This window comes from Melospiza melodia, chromosome 28 (assembly GCF_035770615.1).
Source record: "Melospiza melodia melodia isolate bMelMel2 chromosome 28, bMelMel2.pri, whole genome shotgun sequence".
In the NCBI taxonomy this organism is placed as follows: Eukaryota; Metazoa; Chordata; class Aves; order Passeriformes; family Passerellidae; genus Melospiza; species Melospiza melodia.
In genome coordinates, this window is record NC_086221.1 from 1996322 (window position 1) to 2017753 (window position 21432).

Below are 21432 nucleotides of genomic sequence, written 5' to 3' on the forward strand. Positions count from 1 at the left end.
TTGGGGTCTGGGGGCGTGGACCGGTCCAGAGGCACAGGAAGCATTTGGGTGAGCTTTATTGCTGATGCAGTGGCCACAGTCATACAAATCGTGATCAACGTGTCACGACGGGAAGGATGGGGGGAGGAGGATGGGCATCACATGACCCCAAAACCCACTGCCCCCCTTGAGCTGGTGCTTTCCCTGCTCTCTCTGAGGCGGATTTGGTTTCCATGCTCTGAGGGTCCTGGGGGTCCCCCTGCAGTACTGTGGGTGCGAACAAGATGCCCGAGCTCCTGGCCCCAGCCTGGCTCCCTGTGTCCCCCACTTCCATGCCCCCTCTCTCCCTGGCTGCTCCCTTCTCCCACCCTCCCATTCCTCCTGACATCAAGCCTGAACCCCCAGCTCTGCAGCCACTGCTGTGCCTGAATCCCAAAACTCTGCTGGCCACCCAGAAACCTTGTGGTGATGTGGTGATGGTCTGGGTGTCCCCTGCTCCCCCCCACGGCTGGGGGTACTCTTGCTCACCCCAGGCTGGACCCTGGATAGAGTGGGGTGCCAAACCCCTTTGTTAAGCTCTGACGGGGGATTTCCATGAGGATCAGCTCTGCAGACCCCTGCTCTATTCTTGGCATCTCCGGTGGGGCACAGTGCTGGTAGAAGAGTGAGCTTGAAGGCTTCACAACCATCAAAAAATAAATACAACCTCCTGCATCATGTCCTGCTGGGCCCGGCCCATCCTCCGTGTCCCAGAGAGATCCCTGCTCCTCGGCGTCGGTCACTGCAGGTTCCAAAGGGCTTGTCACGAGAAAGGTGAGTGTCTGGGGGTCTGCCATGGGCTGCAGGGGAAAAATCCTCCCGCTCCCTACTGCAGCAGCTTCGGCAACTCCACCTGCAGGGAAGCACACCCCATTACTGGGCGAGCAATGGGACGGGGTGCAGGACTGCACTGACACGGTGTGGGGACATCCATGGCAGGGTTAGATGGGGAGAAATTCCTCCCTGTGAAGGTGGGGAGGTCCTGGCACAGACTGCCCAGAGAGCTGGGGCTGCCCCATCCCTGGAAGTGTTCTAAGGCCAGGTTGGATGGGGTTTGGAGCAACCTGGGCTAGTGGAAGGTGTCCCTGACCATGACAGGATAGAGATGATCTCTAAGGTCTCTTCCAACCCAGACCATTCAATGACCTCTTTTTCTTGGCCAGGCTGCCCATGGACAGCCTAGCAGGGACACAAACCACCTGGAGTGTGTGAGAGGTTTCAAGGCTCCATGCTGGGACCAGCATTAGGCCCTTTTATTCCAGCAGTTATTACTGCATGGGGTACATGTTTGACAATGTGCTGCCCAAGGGTGAATTTATGGGCCTCCTGTATTAGGAGGGCAGCTGCTGCCACAGCTTTCAAGCACCCAGGCCACCCTTGGCTAAGTCTAGCTGTTTGAGAAGTAGGCCACACCTGTCTGCTGGTCCCCAAGTGCTGTATCAGTACTCTCAGAGCAACATTAACTCATATGTAAAGAGTTCAAAAGGATTAGTTAAGTCCAGACTGGGGCTGACATCAAGAAATGTTTCAGTTGTTTAAATGCAGATGAAACCTCTCCAGCCATCCTGGGCCACCTTCTACCCCAGGGGCATGGGCTCAGCTACAAGAAGATATCAAGAGCCCAGTGAGTTATAACTTACGGATGGGATTTTCCTTGTGTCCCAGCCCCTGGATCCTGGTGGATCTGGCCAACACAGGAGCTCTGCCAAGGGATAGATCTGCACCTGTCATGCTCTTTGCCAAAGGATGGATCTCCTGTTGGATACTCTGCCAAAGGCTGGACCTGCTGACCTCATCTGCTCTGCAGGATGGGATTAAAGGACGGATCTTCCTTCCCCATGTGCTTGGCAAAGGGATGGATCTGCCCCTGTGCAGGGGTTGGACACAGCCCCACTCCAGAGAAGGACACTGCCAGAGTGACAGCCATTATGACCTCAGCCCCCAGCCCCACCCTGTGCATGGGCCCCACCTGGCCCTGCACTTGCCTTCTTGAGTTGTTTGAGGTTGCTGGAGCGAATGGCTGCCAGGAGCTGGTCTCGAGAGTTCTTCTCCTGGACTGGCAGCGCCCGGTCTCCCAACTTCCTCTGTGTGGCTGGCGAGAGTGAGTTCTTCAGGTTCTCGTTGATCATCAGTGGTGGGGCGAGCGGAGGAGGAGGTGGGGGTGGTATGGTGGGTGCCCCTCCTTTCTTGGGAGAGCTTTTGGGGGAAGCCTTGGGCGATGGCTGCGGGGATGCCTTGGGGGACCCCTTCGGCACTGCTCCAGGCTTGGGCACCTCCAGGAGGTCTTTCTTCTCCCCCCGTTCCTGTGCCAGTTTCTGCTCCTGGAGGCGTTTCTGCCTCTGCCTGTCCATGTTTCGGCTCAGCAGGTTGGTGACAGTCATGCGTGGCCCAGCCAGCTCGAAGTGGTAACCCAGCTTCAGGAGTGTGGTGTTCTCTTTCAGGAGCTTGGCAATCTCCATCTCTGTTTTCCCCCCACAGATGTGCCGCTGGTTGTGGAAACGTAGCTCTGTTAGTGTGTTGTTCTGCAACAGGGCCCGGAAAATGGCCAGGATACCCTTGCCTGTGATGTGGTTGGAGTCCATGTTGATGCTTGTCAGCACCTTGTTGGACTTGAGCATTATGGCAATGGCAAAGGCCACGTGGTCATCAGCGCGGGTGTTTGCCAGGGCAAACACCTTGACCACAGTGTTGAACTCCAGGGCCTCAGTGAAGCGCACCAGGGTCTCGTTGTTGATGCAGTCGGAGTTGTTCACGTTGACCTCGGTCACCTCAGCGTCATTGTTCTTCACCTTCTCGATGAGCTCGTCAAAGATGCTGGAGGCTTCATCGTCCTTGGCTTGATCTGCAGAGCTGCTGGAGGAAGACTTGGAAGGGCTGCTCTCGGCTGCTGCCTTGGCCTCCTGTTTTTCCTCCACCTTTTCTGCCTTTTCTGCTTCTGTCTGGGATTTATCATTCTCATCTGCCTTGGATTTTTTCACAGCCGAAGCCTTTTCCTCTTCTTTTTTGTCATTTTCTTTTTTATCTTCCCCTCTTGTGTCTTTTTTTGTCTGTTTCTTTGATTCTGAACTGTTCTCCTCCTTTTTGTCCTTCCCTGTGTCCTTTGATGCTGAATCCTTCTCTTCTTGCTTCTTTTCCTTCTCAGTCTCCTCCTTTGCTGCTGAGGTCTTCTCTTTTTCCTTTTTATCCTTCCCTGCATCCTCCTTTTTAAGACATGAGCTGTTTTCTTCTTCCTTTTTATCCTCCCCTTCATCTTTCTTCAACTCTGAGCTCTTCTCTTCCTCCTTTTTGTTCTTCCCTGTGTCCTTCTTCAACACTGAACCCTTCTCTTCCTCCTTCTTGTCCTTCCCCATCAGCTTTTTTTCCATGGCCTTTACTTTATCATTCATAGCATTGCTCTCTTTGCTCTTGGTCTCAGTCTCAGCTTTACCTTTCAGGTCTGTTTTCTCAACACTTTCTTCCTTTTTAGAGTCTTTCCCCACTTTAGCATCTTGTTTCTCGGCCAGTTCTTTGGAAGGAGATTCTTTTCCTTTTTCTTCTTGATTTTTGTCTCCCTCATTCTTTTTCAACCTGCTTTCCTAGTGAGAGAAAAACACCCGGGAATTACAGGAACAGGTGCCTCTGACCTCTTGCCACCCCAGTCCCAGCCTGTGGCTGGCCTTTGAAGAGGAATGTTTGGCCCAGCCGAGGTCCCAGCTCCAGGGAAGGGTTCAGCATGTGAGTGCCTTGAATGTAGGCAGAGCCTGCAGGACTCAGGTGTGATGAGGCCCTGCTGCAGCTCTCTAAGGCAGCTCTGCTCTCTTTTGCCTCCAGTCCCCCCTCCCAAAGGGCTCTGGAGGTCTGCAGGACATCTTCCCTGACAGGCCACAAACTAACAAGGTGTAGGAGGCACCTTCTCTGATACCCCCTCTAAGTTATAATTTTTTAATAATTTTTTTAACTAGGGATGGAGGTAGTGCCTGTGAGCCCCAGGTTGCTTTCCCGCCTTTCCTAAATGGTTTCCAGCTGGAAGCTTGGTGGCTTTTCCCAGTCTGTAGCCCAACACTCTCCACACTGTCCTGCATGTGTGTGCAAGCAGGGGAGAGCCCACAGCAGTGTCCCTAGTGACACCGCTGACCCAGCAGTCACTCCAACCCTGGGTTCTGCAAAACCATTCTGCCTTCAATGGCAGTTTGCACTTTTGAGCAGAAAACCGAGGAAATGGGAGCATGGCATTTATAGCTTTCTAATGCATGAGGTTCTCCCAGCATATCTACTCCCAGTGTCCAAAGACATCAAAAGAAGGAAGGGCTTGGAGAGTCTGGGGGAAAGTCAGAAGGAAGTTCTGGCCATTTTTACAAGCACGTGACCCTTGCCCTTGGTACAGCCTGTCCTGGGCATTGCTGCTGGCCATAGCCAACTCCAGCAGTTTGGGGACACAGCCAATGCCTTGTTGCAGCCTTCAACCAAGGCTGAAGGGCTGGGAGGGGTCCCCATCAGCATTGGTACAACCTTTGATATGGTTCCCATCCTTCTCTCTGGCAGTTGACAGAGGGCAGAGTCAGGTGGGATATTGGGAAGAAATTCTCCCTGTGAGGGTGGGCAGGCCCTGGCACAGGGTGCCCAGAGCAGCTGTGGCTGCCCCTGGATCCCTGTCAGTGTCCAAGGCCAGGCTGGACAGGGCTTAGAGAAACCTGGGATAGTGGAAGGTGTCCCTGCACATGGCAGGGGGTGGACTGGGATGAACTTTAAGGTTCCTTCCAGCCCAAACTAGTCTAGGACTCCATGACATGAAACACATCCATTTCCAAGGGAGAGGAACCAATGCTTCATGTGGCTGAAGGGAGATTAACTTGACACGGGGACCAAGTTTGCTGCATAGTGGAGGATGCTACCATCAATTTAACATCAAGGTTTGGCAATTTAAATGCCCTTCTCCCTCTTCCACAGCTCACACAGGTCCTCAGCACTGGCCTGGCTCATCACCTTGGCTGGAGGGATTTTAGGACTCCAGGGAAAGGAGGAAGGAAGATGCCGCTGGGAGATGCAGCTGTGATGCCTTTACAATCTCCCTGGATCCTCTCATGATCAGGACAGCACTGTGGCTTCACCCAGTGCCTGGAACCCCCAGGCCTGAATCCTGACACCAGAGTGTGCAGTCAGGCTGGCCTCCTCCTCTTCATCCTGGTGCTCCACAGTGTCCATGCTGGGGCAGCATAAGGCTGAACTTTCCCCACATGCAGTACTGCCAGCGCTCAGGGACAGATTTTTGTGGAAAGAACTGGCTGTGCATGGGCAGCCCTGGGGACTGTTTGTACCTGGTGTATAAACAGATGCCATCAGGGAAGAGAGAGCTGTTTGTTTAGTTAAGCGATTTCTTGGCTCCTGGCGCAGGGCTGAGCAGGGACAGGAAGGCTCCTGCCAGACCCCTGCAGAGCCTGGCCTGGCCTGGGGGCCCCACAGTCCCCACTGCTGCCACCCCAGGGGCCGGGCATGGGGCTCCCATGCACCCCAGTCCTGGGTGCTGCAGGGAACAGGTGATGCCACCTCCTCTGGCACTGAGCCAGGGGTCCTTGTCACCAAGCTGTGCTCTATTCCCAGCACCTGAATGGTGCACAGATGCTCAGCGATATCCTGAAGCACCTCAGTGGAGGAAGAGCCCTGGCAGGAGGACTGTGGGATGAGAACACTGGTGTTGCCCTGCCCCCAACAGGGCCTCTCCAAGGTGTTTGGGAGTGCCCAGGTTGCAGGTTCCTCTGAGAAGGGACATTTATCCTCCCCAGGGCTCTGTGACACTTTGGCACCCATCGAGTCAGAGCCAGCAGCCTCATCTCCATACCAACTGCTCCAGAAATCTTTCTCCTTCCCAGCCCAAGCTCACCCAGCCTAACACTGGCGAGCTCTGAATCTCCCCTGAGCACCCTGGGCACATCCAAGACAAAGAGGAGAAAAGGCTTTGGCCAGGGATGAACAGAACTTGGAGAGAGGGAGAAAGACCCTGGTGAAAATTACCAGCAACCTCTCCCATGCTTGAAGAAGGTGATGGTTTACTCCAGGCAAATTAAACCAGAAGAAAATTAAATCCATGGAAAATCCGTACTTGGGAAAGGTGCAGCAGCACATGCTGAGTGTGTACTGTTGTGTGGTTCAAGCTTCCATTCATGGATGTGTGACCACATGTCCACGTGCTGCAGTTTGGGGGAGGAGAGATCTGGAGCCAGAGAATGGGATGTGGGAAAAGAGGTGAGGGCAAAGGAATCAGGGGAAAGAGAGCTGGGAGAAGTCAGGGGAAAGAAGCTGGGGGAAAAGGAGCCAGTTGTGGCCCCAGGCATGGGAACAAGGGAATGCCACAGATATGCAGTGACCATCACAGGTGTTCCTGCCACTGTGGGTAGCACTTGTGGGATCATTTGCTTACAGCAAATTTGGGATGCATCAGAAGATCCCATCTAGGAGATGCAGGTTATTGGAAGAAGTGCTGGATGGTTGCCGGGGATGAGAGGGGCTCAAGCTGCTTCATCTCCTGTGGAGCTGCCTTGGGACAGCCTTGGCAGGCACCCAGCTCTAGTGGCAGCAGAGGGACAGGAATCGGGAGGAAAAAAAGTTCAGGCAAGAAACCAGATCTGTGTTTCTAAACCCAAGGGTCACTGTGGGCCAGCTCCATCCCTTGCTGGAGCCTGGGGTCATCTCCAAAGCAGGCCTGCTCCAGGCCCTGCCTGAGGCCACATGCGTGCCCAAGAGGGAACACGTCCTTGTCTCCTCCTGCCTTTGCACCACCCCAGGGCTCTCGGCGTGTCCCCCTGGCTCAGCACGTGCTGCAGCAGCCAGCCTCAGGTGTCACCGGCACACCACTGCTGATAATTCCAAAGTCCTCACCTCCAGGCTGGAAGTGCAACTGGAACTCGGAGGCAGAGCTGTGTTTCAGGAGAGAGATAAGCACCTTTCCCTTGCTCTGGAACCCCTGGCTGCCCCCATGGCCACCAGCACAGCTTCTCCTGCAGCCCAGGGCCAGCTGTCCCCTCTTCATGGCTATCCCAAGTGCTGCCTGCTCATTTCTCTCTGCCCACTGGCATATTTACCTTGGGTACCTGGAAACCAGTGCTGCTGCATGCACTCTGTGCCTTTCCCTCTGCCACAAGCACATTTATTAGGGGAATATTTTTACACAGCATGTCAGACTTTTAAAAATAAGCCTAATGAAAACAGCCTGGTAGTCGGTTGATTAATCACCAGTGTTTTGATGAACTGAAATGCCTTCCCGTTTCCTCTAAATAGACTAAAATGAGCATTGCCATGGCTTGTTAGCATTTGTAACCCTCAAACCCACTCAGATGTTGCCTTAAAAGGCAAAGGAGACTGGGAACTTCTTGCCTGGAATCCAAGCACTCGCTCCAGCACTGAGCAAGGGATGGGGCTGGGGATAGAGCTGGGGATGGGGAAAATGAATCTGGAGGTGGAGTGAGAGTCTCCCTTCCTGCCCCCAAAGTCCCACAGCTCATTTTGGGGTGGAAAACGGCTGGTTTAATGGCAGTTATTGATCTGGCTGTTTGCTTAGCAGGCAGAAGGTGGGCACAGTCACCCTGCTGTGCCCAGAGCAGATTCCAAGCAAAAGGGAGAGGAGAGGAGAGGAGAGGAGAGGAGAGGAGAGGAGAGGAGAGGAGAGGAGAGGAGAGGAGAGGAGAGGAGAGGAGAGGAGAGGAGAGGAGAGGAGAGGAGAGGAGAGGAGAGGAGAGGAGAGGAGAGGAGAGGAGAGGAGAGGAGAGGAGAGGAGAGGAGAGGAGAGGAGAGGAGAGGAGAGGAGAGGTTACCCAGGGATTCACAAATCCTGTACCCAAGATGAGGGAAGGGGCACTTGGTGGCTCAGCAGCTGCTGGTACATCAGTCCCTGGCAGAGGAGACATGGAAATGCATTTGCCCAAGTTTAGTCGTTGCAAGGGGCCAGCTTTCCCCAGCCTGCAGTTATTTTCAGAGGTATGTCCTGGGAAGAGTCCCTCATGGTCTCACCATGGCAGGATGTGCTTGGCTCAGGCAAAGAACAAGAGGTGAGGATGGAATCTTGGGAGCATGAGCACCTCCATGCTGGCTCCAGGGAGGAGTACCCCGTTGAGGTTCAAAGAGGGCTTGGCTGGGAAGCCAGAAGACTCCCAGGATCAGAAGGGCACAGAGCTTTTGGAGTGAGTCCAGAGGAGGCCAAGAGATGCTCTGGGGGCTGGAGCCCCTCTTATCTGGAGACAGACTGGGAGATCTGGGGGTGTCCAGCCTGGAGAAAAAAAGGCTTTGAGGAGACCTTAGAACCCCTTCCAGTGACTAAAGGGGCTCCAGGAGAGCTGGAGAGGGACTTGGGACAAGGGCCTGGAGAAACAGACTAGGGGCAATGGCTTCCCACTGCTGGAGGGCAAGGATAGGTGGGATACTGGGAAGGAATTCCTCCCTGTGAGGGTGGTGAGGCTCTGGCCCAGGTTGCCCAAAGAAGCTGGGGCTGTCCCATCCATGGAAGAGTCCAAGGCCAGGCTGGACAGGGCTTGGAGCAACCTGGGACAGTGAAGGGTGTCCCATGGCAGGGCTGGAATGGGATGATCTTCAAGGTCCCTTCCCACCCAGACCATGCCATGATTCAAGAGTCCAGAGGTTCCTCTGTGCAGGTGACTGCTGGGGACATGAATCGTGCTGGTGCCCATGAGGAAAGGCCAAACCTGCCCTGGCAGCTCCTGTGAAAGTGGCTCCAGGAACAGCGAACTCAACTCAACCTGCAGCCATGACCCTGGCGCAGTCTCTAATGTCACCTGCAGCTCTAGGGGCCTCTGGAAGCTGAGTATGAGACTGTGGTGATATGAGAACCTCAGGAGGACAACAGGGGAAGCTTGAGCCAGGATCGGGTCCATCCAAATCATCTCTACTGCTGGGAAATCTAGAGTCAGCTCCAAGGTGGCTAATATGGTTTCTGCACATGCACTGCAGCCCACCATGACCCTCCTCTGGGGACCCCTCTGGGGACCCACTGCCTCCCTCCTTTCCAGCAGCTCCCCAGGCAGGGCCATGCTGCCTGTCTGGCACGTGGATTTGGCCACCAACAAAGACTGTCCCACCAGAACCAAGCTCCTTACAAAGCAACTGTAATCCCTCCAGAGCTGCACACTTGGGAATAATGCCCAGGCCAAGGGGTTGTTCCTCTCTCCCAGCCTTTGCTGGGATAATAAATTCCTCCTGCAGCCTGTGAGATATTTTCCAGATCATCTCTTGGCACGGCATGGCTTAGACATCACCAGCACAATTCCATTGGTCCCACACAAATTCTGAGCGGCTTTTGGTGGTGGAAAATTGGGGAAGTGGGGAAGCCCAGGAATGAGGTGGGATCTCTGAGACACGGACAGACAATTCACCAAAATCTCTTGGTCAGCTGTGGGGGTCCCAGACCACACTGGTGAGGGAAGGAAACTGTGTTGAGTTACCTGAATTAGCAGATTTAGGGAATTATGATCCATGACTAACAAGCCAATCTTCTTTCACTGCCTGGGGGGTTTCAGTCTGTCCTACAGCTCTTTATAGGGCTGCTGCCAAGCCCTATAAAGTCTCCAAAGCTACCACAAGACTCTAGGATTGAATCCACAGCTCTAACTTTGGGAATCACTCTCTGGAGATCCCTGCCTACCTGCCAGACTCTGAGGACTCCTATGTTCCCTCTGTCCCACCCACCTATCCCAAATCCCAGCCAGAGCCCATGAGTGAAGCACCAGCATCCTTCCACCCCTCAGTGTGACCCTAGGGCTGAGGAGGCTGAGCAGGAGCCCTGTGGGAGCTCCAAAGGGACAGGGATGTCCTTTGAGACTGTCCCACTGCATGGAGAAGCCATCGAGGGGGCTGGGGGCAAAAGCAGGGGGGTTGCAGGTTGTTTGATGTTCCTGGTATTTGGGTACCTGTTCCTGGAGAGGATTGCTAGAGGCAAGCCAAACCACAACAAGCTGCCCAAGCCTTTTCCTCCATTCCTCAGCCAGTTTTGAGTAGCCTAGGGACAACTCAGAGCCAAGGACATTCCCAGAAAGAATGCTGTGTCCTTGGCTGAGTCCTGGGAGCTGCTGAATCTGGATTGCCAGCGACCTGCAAAGGAAGCAGGATTGCGAGGCTTCTGCCGACTCTGGGACACCCTGGACAACCCTCCTGCTCCTCAGCAAATACCATGGAAAGATTTGTGGGAGACCCTGCTCACATCCACAGGGCTTCTTGAGAGGATCAGGCAGCCAAGAGTTTCTCTTGGCACATTTGGGCTCTTTTGGCAGGAAGGAAGGTTGAAAGGACCTCGGCTTTCAGCACTGGGACATACATGACCTCTGGCCATGGTCTGTGTGCTAAAGCCCAGAGAGATGTAAGCAACTCCTTGCCCTGTCCTGCTTCACATATTATCCTGTCATTTTAACAAGGAACTCGGCTTTTCCCCTTCCCTTCTGCCCAGATCTCTCTGACCCCAAATATCACTGGGTCTTTGCATGTCTCAGGCCAATGTTTTTAAAAAGTCCCCTTTCTGAGATGCAGAGCTGTTCTCCAGAAACTGGGCAGCTTCTGGCCCTGATTATTCCTCTTATTTTCCCCTGAATTAAGGCGATAAATGTTTTAACTTGGGTTTCCTTTAACAGAAGAGCTCCAGCCCTTCCATGGAGACACAGCCATTTTCCAGAAAGCTGTAAAGCCACTGAATACTATGCAAATGGAAACTTTTTTCATCTAACAAAATCAAGTTTTACAAGTCCGGGTTTTTCTCTTCTATTTGCTGTATTTCCAGCCCTTCTACTGGCACTGCCATGGCTGAACTGGATATTTCCAAGATGAGACCTTTTCCCTGGTTGTCTCCTCTTCATCAGCGATTGAAAAGAGCAGGGAATCCCAGCAATTAACACTACAACACCTCTAGGCTGGATTTCTGCCCCGTGCACTTCGTGGGAAGCCCACATCAAGCATTCACCGGATTTTTAGGAACAGCAGAATTGCAATTCAGTCCTAGCAAGTCTTAATCCTATCTCCATCCTCTGTGTCATAAATGCTGGATGGTCAAGGAACAGGACACCGCTCCCAGCCTCTTGGCAACACATGGGCACATATCCAGGCCTCTTGCTGGTGCAAGTATCCAATGGATTCCATCCAGCAGCCCATGGAACCATCACAGATACCCCCTGGAAGTGGGCACCTGCTGCTGGAAGATGATCCCAGGTTCTTGAAGCAGGTGAGATGAGGCAAGCTCCAAGTGCCTACCTGGAAAATCAGACCAGTTTTGCTGGTCATTCCCTTAAATAGTTTGTGGGAAACAGGAGCACCAGCTCCTCAGGCTCTGGCACCACATGGGAGCTGCATCCCAGGACAGAGCACTTAGTAGGCATACAGCCAGGCATGCCAGGGGTCACCATCTCTGGTTCTTGGGACCTGGGGAATTCCCTGCAAGGAAGAAAATGGCAAATCACTCTCCTTGGCAGAGTCTGCCATGGCTATGCAGGAGCTCATTCCTGTGCTGGGCATGTCCAACATATGCCATGGTGCCCCTGTCAGGAGGAGGGACCCCTTGGAGCCCTCAGCAGCATGCAGCATAAATCCTGACCCAAATACTGTGCATAAGCCCTAGGCTGCTCAACACATGGTCAAGAGGTTGCACAGGACACCTCTCTGACGTGGACTGGCGCCTCTCCAGTTGTGTTTCAGGAAAGCACAGAATAATGGAATCACTATGGTTGGAAAAGCCCTCTAAGCTCATCATGTCCAGCCATTCCCCCAGGACTGCTATGTTCACTGCTAACCCACGTCCACAACAGCCACATCCACATCCACACAGCTCTTAAATCCCTCCAGGGATGGTGACTCCACCTCTGCCCTAGACAGTCTATGCCAGTGCTTTACAATCCTTTCCATGCAGGAAATTACCCCCTGTTTCCAACTTGAACCTCCCCTGGCACAGCTTGAGGCCGTTTCCTCTCCTCCTGTTCCCTGGCAGCTCAGCCTGACTCCCACATGGCTCCTGTCAGGAGTTGTGCAGAGCCAGAAGCTCCCCAGGTCCCCCCTGAGCCTTCTTTTCTCCAGGCTGAGCCCCCCCAGCTCCTTCAGCCACTTCTGGGGCTCCAGACTCTTCCTCAGCTCAGTTCCCTTCTCTGGTCCTGCTCCATCCCCTCAATGACTTTCTTCTCCTGAGCAGCCCAAAACTGTTACTGGGATTGAAGGTGTGACACCAGTAGTGCCAGCACAGGGCATGGGCACTGCCCTGGTCCTGCTGCCACACCATGGCTGGGACAGGCTCTTGTTGCTTCCACAGCTCCAATTCCTTTCTGTTTTCTTCCCTGTTTGCTCACATTCTGGGCAGAGGAAAGGACAGAGCAGGACCCTTGATTCTCCATGGTGTGTCTGTCCCCCACCATCCTGCCAGCCACACCTTGACTACGTATGCCCTGCCACTGAGATCCTCCTGCTCCATCCTGCCGCGATTCCCACACAGCAAAGGGTGGGCTGGAGCAACAGGAGCGGTTAATCCCAGCGTCCTGCTGGAAGCTGAGTCACTGAGATGGTTTTAGCACACAAGTGATGTCACAGTGCTGCAAAAGAGAGAGACACACAACGGACCCAGCTCTTCTCCTCCTCCATGTCTATTTATCAGCTCAACATAAACACATATTAAACCTCCTGGGCAGCTCAGCCCATATAAGCTAAACACTCCAAACACTTCCATGGATTTATCTGCATCTCTGTTGTGCTTTATGTAAACATAGAACTTGGATTTTTACTCTTTTTTCTCCAATTGACTAGAAATCCACGGGTTTCTTTCCCTGCTTGTGCCCTTAGATGGACCGTGGATCTCTCAGACTTGTGTGTGCCTTTGGCATGAGCTCCAAGTCACTGGGAACGATTTGTGCTGCAACTCACCCGGGTCACAGAAGGAAAAACAAGGAAAGCAAAGCTTCTGCCCCCAAGGGCATCACAAAAACACTGATCCAGCTGTGAAGGTCTTTCTCACACCATTTTTCCAGGAATGCAGCTCAAAGATGCCTGTGTTCTCGCTTCCCATTTTTCAGCTGTTCTCCACAATGCAGATCCTTCTGGGAGCTGTCATGGGATTGTTCTTGCTTCTATGTTAACCTTGGAGGGTTGTTTTATCATCTGCTGCAGGTAACAGCTCCTGCTGCTGCTGCTCATCCCTCTTGTGACAGGGTTGGGACTTTTTCAGAAACTCAGAATGAAATACAGAGCACAGACAACAGTTTTCATTTCTGAGCAATGAAAGGGATCTCCTGGACTTCACAGAATTACAGAATCAATTTGGTTGGAAAAGGCCTCTGAGATCATCTAGTCTGATCTGTGACTAATCCCCCCACCTTGTAACCCAGCCCAGAGCACTAAGTGCCACATCCAGGCATTCCTTGGACACCTCCAGGAAAGGGGACTCCACCACTGCCCTGGGCAGTCCTGTCCTGTTCAATAGATGACCACCCTTTCCATGGAGAAATTCCTTGTGATGTCCAACTTGAACCCTGGGAGCAGAGCCTGACCCCCACCTGGCTGCTCCCTCCTGTCAGGGAGTTGGAGAGTGACTTGTGCAGCTGGAGGGACCATCTGTGCCCTCCTTTAAAGACCAAATAGGAATGGCTCAATACCTTTGGTTTCTTTCCAAATGTGCAACTAGTTTGGATATCCTGGCTATCATCCATGGAGGAACGCAAAGCCCAGGAAGCTGCCAGCTCTACTCCTCTCTGTGTGCCAGTGAAAGCACCCACAGCTTTACCCACTGCTCACTCCATGGGCCGCAGGCCACTGCAGAAGCCTCTGGATGGATGTCCCAGTGTCACCCACCCCTTTCATCTCTTTTGGGGGGCCAGAAGCTGTTCAGAACAATTTATTATGGTCTGTTCTCTCCTGTGAGAGAGATGAGACCCTGGCACAGGGTGCCCAGAGCAGCTGTGGCTGTTCCATCCCTGGAAGTGTCCAAGGCCTGGTTGGATGGGGCTTGGAGCATCCTGGGGTAGTGGAAGGTGTCCCTACCTATGGCAGGGTTGGGTGGAATGGGATGGGCTTCAATGTTCCTTTCCACCCAAACCAGTCTGGGATTCTGGGATTCTTTGAACTTGATGATCTCAGTGGCGTTTTCCAATCATAAAGATTCTCTGATGAGGGAGAAGAGACCAGGTCAGGACATGGCTAAAAGAAAGGCAAGAGCTGAGAATTAGTGAAGACTCTTGGAAGGGAGAAGGAATGGTCTTGGCAGTCAAGAGAACTGAGAACTGGCTGATAAACAGAAGAGCAGAGTTTCAGTACATATGTTAGGGAAAAACTGGAAAGATGCTCAAGGAATGATATAACTCCTGCTGTACCTTTGTTTGCAAATTCCCTTGAGTCTGAGCCAGCAAGTTAAATAAAGAGCTCCTTTCTTCCCTCCAGATATTTTAATGAAAAGATGACAAGCTTTGAGCATTAATAAAAAAATTTAAATCCTGACTTGTTTGCCCGTGGTGTTGAAGAAGGGCTCACTGCTGAGGAGCCCCACTTTCCATAGAGGGAAATCAGGTGACTGGATTAAAAATCACCCAGCAACAAGTTCCAAGCCTGAGTGAGTCAGAAAGGACAGGAGGAGTTTTTACAAGACCTTCCCAAGGTCTTGTAAAAACAAATCCTTCTCCAGGGCCTGCTGTCCACCAGCATCCTTCAGATACACAGAATTTGGATTAAATAACCTCTCTGAGCTCACTGTTTATCCCTCTGCATCCAGACTAGGCTATAAGGAGTCTGCCCAGCCTCCAAGAAGAGAGGCTGGGGACATGGAGACATTCCCAGGAGCCTGCAGGGATAAGGATGCATGGACCTGGAACAGGAGGAGGTCTTGCCTGCAGAGGAGTGGGATATCTGAGAGAAGGCAAAAAGGTGCTGGAAGATAACTGAACCACCTCAGCTTCTCCTGTGCAAAGGGGGTCCAGCCTTCATGAGACAAAAATACAGGGACCATCTGCACTGTGCACATCTGGCTCTGGCTGTGCAAAACTGCCCCGACATCCAGCATCCCCTGTTCAGTCTTCTCCTCAAGGAAGCTGGTGAGTGGGCTTCCATGGAAAGAGACACCCATGACATGAGTATTTTCATAAAAAATTGGCTTTGTGGCCCTGGAATGATTCCCCTCTATAAGCACGATGATGCTCCCTCATGCAACTTCCCTGCACTTCCCAGCCATCCCTGCTTGAAGCTGCATGCAATCAAATCAAAGCAAGCCCTGGTTGGGAGGCAGGACTGGGAACTCTGATGGGACTGGGACATGCAGGTGCCCTCCTCTTACAGGTGAGCTTCAGAGAGCATTTGGACAACTCTCTGAGGCACATGGTGGGTGGGATTTTGGGGTTGTCCTGTGCAGGGCTAGGAGCTAGACTCAGTGATCCTCGCGGGTCCCTTCCAACTCAGGATAATCCAGGATTATGTGAACTGAGGGAAGAAGACTCCATCCATTCCAGGGAAGATGGTGATGCTAGAGAAGGGAAATCACAAGGAGGAGCAGCTGTCTCTACCATCAGGGGCTTGGTGTTTCGGGAGTCACCAGGGTGCTGTGGTAAGTTGGGAATCCAAGGAAAGCCAAGAACAGCTGCAGATGGATTTTGTGGAATATTTCAGAAAGTAAAACTTCCTGTTGTGGACTTGGCAAATGCTAAGGAGGACTCATACACCAAAGCACCAGTCCACGGCACGTGTGGTTCACATGGAGATCCTTCCCATGATATAGCTCTTCTCATCTAGGTCCCATCTGGCAGAGGTTCCCTCAGAGTGTTTAGGGCTAAACAAATGCCAGTGGGAAAGGTCATGGAATTATGGAATGGTTATGCTTGGAAGGGACTTTAAAGATCACTCCCTTAAAGACCATAATGGAAGAGACCCCATGGATGGGGTGCTCTCAGGGTATAACTGCTCTGTGCACAGACACATGGCTTTTATAGATGTCACCAGCAATAGAGGAACTGGACCAGCTCCCACAGACCACATTTCCTCACACAGCTCAGCTCTCAGAGAAACTTATCCCACAGGGACAGCTGCACAGAACCCCTGTGCCCTGGCACACACAGCTTTTCCTCTTCTGGACAGAAATCCCAGGCATGATACAAGGATTTCAAGTGACAGCAAGTCAGCTGTGCCCCAGGTAACTCATGGAATCCTAGACTGGTTTGGGTGGAAAGGGACCTTAAAGATCATCCAGTCCCACCCCCTGCCATGGGCAGGGACACCTTCCACTGTCCCAGGTTGCTCCAAGCCCCATCCAACCCAGCCTTGAACACTTCCAGGCATGGGGCAGCCCCAGCTTCTCTGTGCCAGAGCCTCACCACCCTCACAGGGAAGAATATCTTCCCAATATCCCATCTAACTCTGCCCTCTGGCAGTTTGATACCACAGCACCAACTTCACAGCATGTTTCTAACTGGAACTTTTCTTGTTATGCCTTTGCCTGTGACAGTAAAGAGCCATGAGCTAATAGAAATCATCTCTTCATTTATCTGCTCATGACCAGCCTCTGTGACACATGGACCATGTTGAGTACATTCAGAGAGGGGCACTGGCCCAAGCCCCGCCCTTGGGCTTGGTTATACTTCCACTCATTAGCAAGACAAAATTAAGATTAATTTATTACTGCATCACCAAGATGGGAATTTGGCTGTCCAGTGTGGAAAGTCAGGGGCAAAGCTCACATCTATTTTGGGCTGTTTATAATCTGCTTCCTAGCTATCCTAGTTTGCCCCTTTCATCACTAAGAAGATGTGTTATTATGTAGTTAACAATATTTCTAAATATATCCACTTCTCCCAGTATTTAGGTGGAAATGTAGGTGCCTGGCACCAGTCCAAGAACAGGGCAATGACTGCAAGAACTGTTAGATGGGCAGAAACTCAACATTTCCCTTCAAAATACCTTATTTTGCACTTTGGAGGGATTCCTGCACATCCCAGCTAACACACAATGTCCCACAACAGAGATTCCCATCAGGAGGTATGGAAGAACAGCAGGGAGGACATAAGAAGAACATGGAACTTCTGAAGCAAGTCCAGAGGAGGCCACAGAGGTGCTCTGAGGGCTGGAGCCCCTCTTATGTGGAGACAGACTGGGAGAGCTGGGGATGTTCACCGGGAGCAGAGAAGGCTCCAAGGAGGCCTCAGAGTCCCTTGCAGGGCCTAAAGGGGCTCCAGGAGAGCTGGAGAGGGGCTGGGGACAAGGGCCTGGACTGACAGGCAGGACAAGGGGGGATGGCTTTTCACTGCCAGAGGGCACGTTGGATGGGATATGGGGAGGAAACTGTTCCCTGTGAGGGTGGGTAGGCCCTGGCACAGGGTGACCAGAGAAACTGTGGATGTCCCATCCCTGTCAGCGTCCAAGGCCAGGTTGGATGGGACTTGGAGCAACCTGGGATAGTGGAAGGTGTCCTTGCCCATGCAGGGTTAGAATGGGATGAACTTTAAGGTCCCTTTCCACCCAAACCATTCCATGATTCCATGAACCAAGGACGAGAATCTGCCCTCCTCTCTCTCCCTACTGAAGACACATCACAGACACAGTGCCTGGCATTCCTAATTTAAGGCATCAAGAGAAACTTTTACAAGCTAGAAGCAGATATGTGAGCAGACCAGGGGGTGGGAGGGGCGTGGTGAAGCACAGGCACAAGGTCAGGGAAGGAATGGGAGGTAATTCCAGTGGGAATTACCTGTGAACATCTAGAAGATGTTATCCTGTGTCTGTGATGCCTCTTCAGGAGATCTCCTTGGAGCCCTCTCTTCTCCAGGCTGGACATCCCCTGCTCTCCCAGCCTGTCTCCAGATCAGAGGAGGTCCAGCCCTCAGAGCACGTCTGTGACCTCCCCTGGATTTGCTTCAGAACACTGGGAGCTGTTGATGAGAGGGGCTGGGAGGGACATGTATGGGGTGATGCCTACACACCCTGGGGGGATGCCAAGCCCGTGGGAGGGCAGCCACCATGCCTGTGCTGGCTGGCACAACATGGAATCTGCTGACACATGAGAGGGATTTGTCATTGGAGACCTCAGAGCCCTGAACAGCTGGGGGAGAGTTCAACACCTGCCTGGGGTGCTCTGGATGGCTTCATGTTCTCATTCCATCCTTCAGCAAAACATAGCCCTGGGGCTTCCTTGGACAGAGGAACTGAGAGAGTTGGCTTCCTGCACTGTTTTATTCTGACTGTTCATGTGGTTTGATCATCCCATCCCATCCCACCCCATCCCATCCTTGAGCCCCATGGCAGAAGACAGCCCTTCTCTACCACCAGCATGATTTGCTGTGCCAGCGCTGTAAACTGGCATTTTCTAGGTGTTAATCCCAGATCCTAACAATGGCAGGGAGGAAGGGGTGTAGGATATACTTTTTTTCCTTGGCCTCCAGGGATTGAAATAGAAGATGAAAGTCAGTTCTGCCCTATCCAGTTACTGCAATACAATCAAACTGGGCCATTTTCACTGACAAACTTGACCTGTTGCCAATTTGCTTTGTCTTCCACTGCCTGAACCTCCTTAACTCAGAGGGCAGCAGGAGATTTTCCAGGACCCTTGTACTGCCCTCCCCTCCAGCCAGTGCCCTACACCATAACCCAGGTGTCTCTCCTCCCCAGGCCACCCCTTTCCACAAACCAATTCTTCTCCCACTGCACATACACTCTCAGGCATTTCCAAACAACATTATGTTAAATCAGGCAATTTGCCAGATCTCTTTTGAACAAAACTCACAAATTTCCTCCTCCCTTCCTCCTGGTCACGGACACTTCCCTATGCCAATTCCCAAGCAAGCCCTCATGTTCCAACAGTTAACACTGAAACAGCAACACAAATTATGTCAAACCCAAATGTCCCCCCCCACCTGAAAAAGCAAATTTTTTAGTGTCATCTCTTGGGATCACCTGCAAAACAGTGGTCACTGGGATGACTGGTCCTACATAAAAGCATTTCCCTCTCCAGGCAGGTTTGTCCTGCAGCACCTGCACTTCCCCACCACAGGGAAATTTTCCATTGGTGAGGAAATCAAGGCAGAGCCCTTGTGGTGAGGGGCACGGCACTCACTGTCCCCCAGCCCATGTCAAGCACCACATATAGAAGGTGAAAGCTGCTCCTTTATCCTCAGAGCCAGAGTGAGCTCCTAGGCTGCCCAGGACAGGAGTGGGAAGGAACAATTTAACCCCTTGTTCAGCTCTCCAAAATCAAGCTTCAGTTATTTTTCCTACTGGTGCAATTTTCATTCCCACTCATCCCAATATTTAGAAGGGAATAAGGGTATCTATGCCACAGTCAGGAGAGGACCCTCCTGAATAAACTCCATAAATATCCAGAAAGAGAAATATCCAAGTGCTCTGGGGTAGTTACAGATTGATCACCCAGCTGGAAGACCCAGGGTACAGCTGGGTGACCTGGGATAGATCTGGAATCAGAGCCAGAGCAGAGCAGTGCCCCACAACACTTGGCACTGCTTGTGCTGCCAGAACTCTCCAGCTCCGGCACAGCAGATGTGAATCCTGCCTGCGACATGAAACCACCCGTGGCCACATGGATCAGCTGCTGCAGAATCGCTGTTTTTCATTTTTTGGCTCAGCCTGCCATGAAAACTAGGGAAACCAGACACTTCCCAGGCTTCCAAGCACAAAGCACATAGCAAATACTCTTAGTATTGAGGTTAATAAATGTTACAGAAAAGCAGGACTGTCTCCCACTAAGGCACAACACAAAAAGAGGAAAAGGACTGACATGAAGCTCTCGAGCTCCAAGCAAACTCTTAAAGAATTTGCCAGGTGCAGAGAGGGAGATAAATATACCCAAATCAAACTAAAAGAAGGAATTTTAAGTGAGCAATAAATGCTAAACAAATGTCACAGGGTAAAACCTGCTTCTCGATGTGATTTCCACAGAGCAGGAAACATTTTTATTCCACAAGAACCAGAGACTGTTTAATCTCTTGCATAAGAAGAACTGAAAGGATCAAGATCCCCAAAGGAGAGAGAGGAAAAAAAAAAAAAAGAAAAGAAAAAATGCAGCCCGTGGCATCACTGTCACTGCATCGGCCCCTCCAACAGCCTCCTGTGAATCCCAGCTCCGCTCCCAGCCCTGCCCAGGGATGTTAGACAAGGGGCAGGGAGAAAATCCCAGGCACCAACACAGGATTTGGCTTTACCAGTAACACCAGGGTTTTATGGGACACCCTGTTTCCACCCAGAGTGCCAGGACCAGCTCCCTGGTCTCTCCAGGACAGCTATTCCTCCTCAGCAAGCGCAAGCCCTTCTCAGGTTCTGTGTTTTCCATCTCATCCCTCACTCAGCCCGGGGGAAGGGGGGGTTCGAGGTGTGTTCCCACTTTTCCCGCAGCAGCAGTGGGGACGTGACTTACGTCTACCGAGTGCTCCCGCTGCAGGAGCCTCTTGGTGTCCTTGTCGTGGTGGTTGAGCGCCGTGTCACAGTTCTGTGGGCCAGGTAAGGAGTTTTCTGATTGGTTTGTCTGACTGCGCTCCACAGGGATGCTCCCGTCCGCATCCACCACATCCAGCTCCTTTTCCAGCTCCTCCATCTCCTCTGGAGACAAAGTAGACAATAAATTGTCTATATCTGGATCTTCACTAACTTGTCGCCGGTATTTGGCCACTTTGGACATCTTGGCTCGCTGGCGAGACACGGTGGCGGTTGTGTGGTACCCAAAGCAAGAGAAAAAAAAAAGAAGCCGAAGCTCCAAGGCTGCTTCCCGAACGGCAGCAGGTGCTGAAGTGTTAAATCTCAGCAGCTCTCCAGCCCGAGATACGGTGGTTATCCAGAGGGGACACCCCTCGGCCCAAGAGTTGGCCAATAACAGGATCCAGTGGCGGTAAAGCCAATGGAACCCGGCGGGAGGCGGGGAATGGTGCTATCAGAGGAGCCTGAAACCCGAGGACATTCCAGGGAACCGTGCAGAGCTACATGACCAAATTTAGTCCGGAGCATTTCGCCTTTTAAAGGCAATGGGCCAACCTAGTGAGAAAACAGGGGAAAATGCACGAGCCGGCAGGCCGGGAATGGGGGACGGAGGAGGCAGCCCCAGCCCGTGTCGTGGAGGACAGGGGGCTGCTAAAGTGGGCAGCGTGGCCACCAAGGGATGGGGGGAGCCTCTGCCGTAGCGGTGACAGCTCTTGGCTGAAATCGGCAAGGAAGCACCCACTGCGGAGGAAGTTTTCCTCCCTATCCCGCTGCAGCCTGCGGTCGGTGCTGTTCGCGCCGTGCCCCGCAGCAAAGGGCTGGAGGGGCTGGCAGACGGCTGCCACCGGAGGGATGGAGGCAGCGGGATGGGGAGCGAGTGCTCCGGCTCTGCAGAGCTGACTCCCCGGGACTGTCAGAGCTCCTCCCGACCCGCAGACCCTGAGGGGCTGTGCCCGCAGCTGCTCTTCCTCACACACTCCCACTTGCCCTCACCAAGCCCCAAAGACATCCCTTTCTTCT

General features: G+C 52.5%; 1 protein-coding gene across 2 annotated transcripts; it reads right to left on the reverse strand.

Moving 5' to 3' along the window:
- Positions 1-38: 38 nt before the first annotated feature.
- Positions 39-20810, reverse strand: LMOD1 (leiomodin 1). 2 transcript variants are annotated; one of them, XM_063177745.1, is made up of 3 exons: positions 20357-20809; positions 2004-3593; positions 39-871 (listed from the first exon to the last, which is right to left on the reverse strand). In XM_063177745.1, exons 1-3 carry the CDS (start codon positions 20615-20617, stop codon positions 845-847), a joined length of 1878 nt encoding a protein of 625 aa, XP_063033815.1. In that variant the 5' UTR covers positions 20618-20809; the 3' UTR covers positions 39-844. The 2 variants fall into 2 exon arrangements, with proteins under 2 accessions (XP_063033815.1, XP_063033814.1); XM_063177744.1 differs by lacking the exon at positions 39-871 and having other exon boundaries at positions 1953-3593; positions 20357-20810.
- Positions 20811-21432: the final 622 nt, after the last annotated feature.

Coding starts and splice junctions, on each gene's coding strand:
- LMOD1 (XM_063177744.1), bottom strand. CDS start 20,617: ATGTCCAAAGTGGCCAAATACCGGCGACAAGTTAGTGAAGATCCAGAT. Junction 3,594..20,356: donor AGCGGGAGCACTCGGTAGAC/GTAAGTCACGTC, acceptor TTCTCTCACTAG/GAAAGCAGGTTGAAAAAGAA.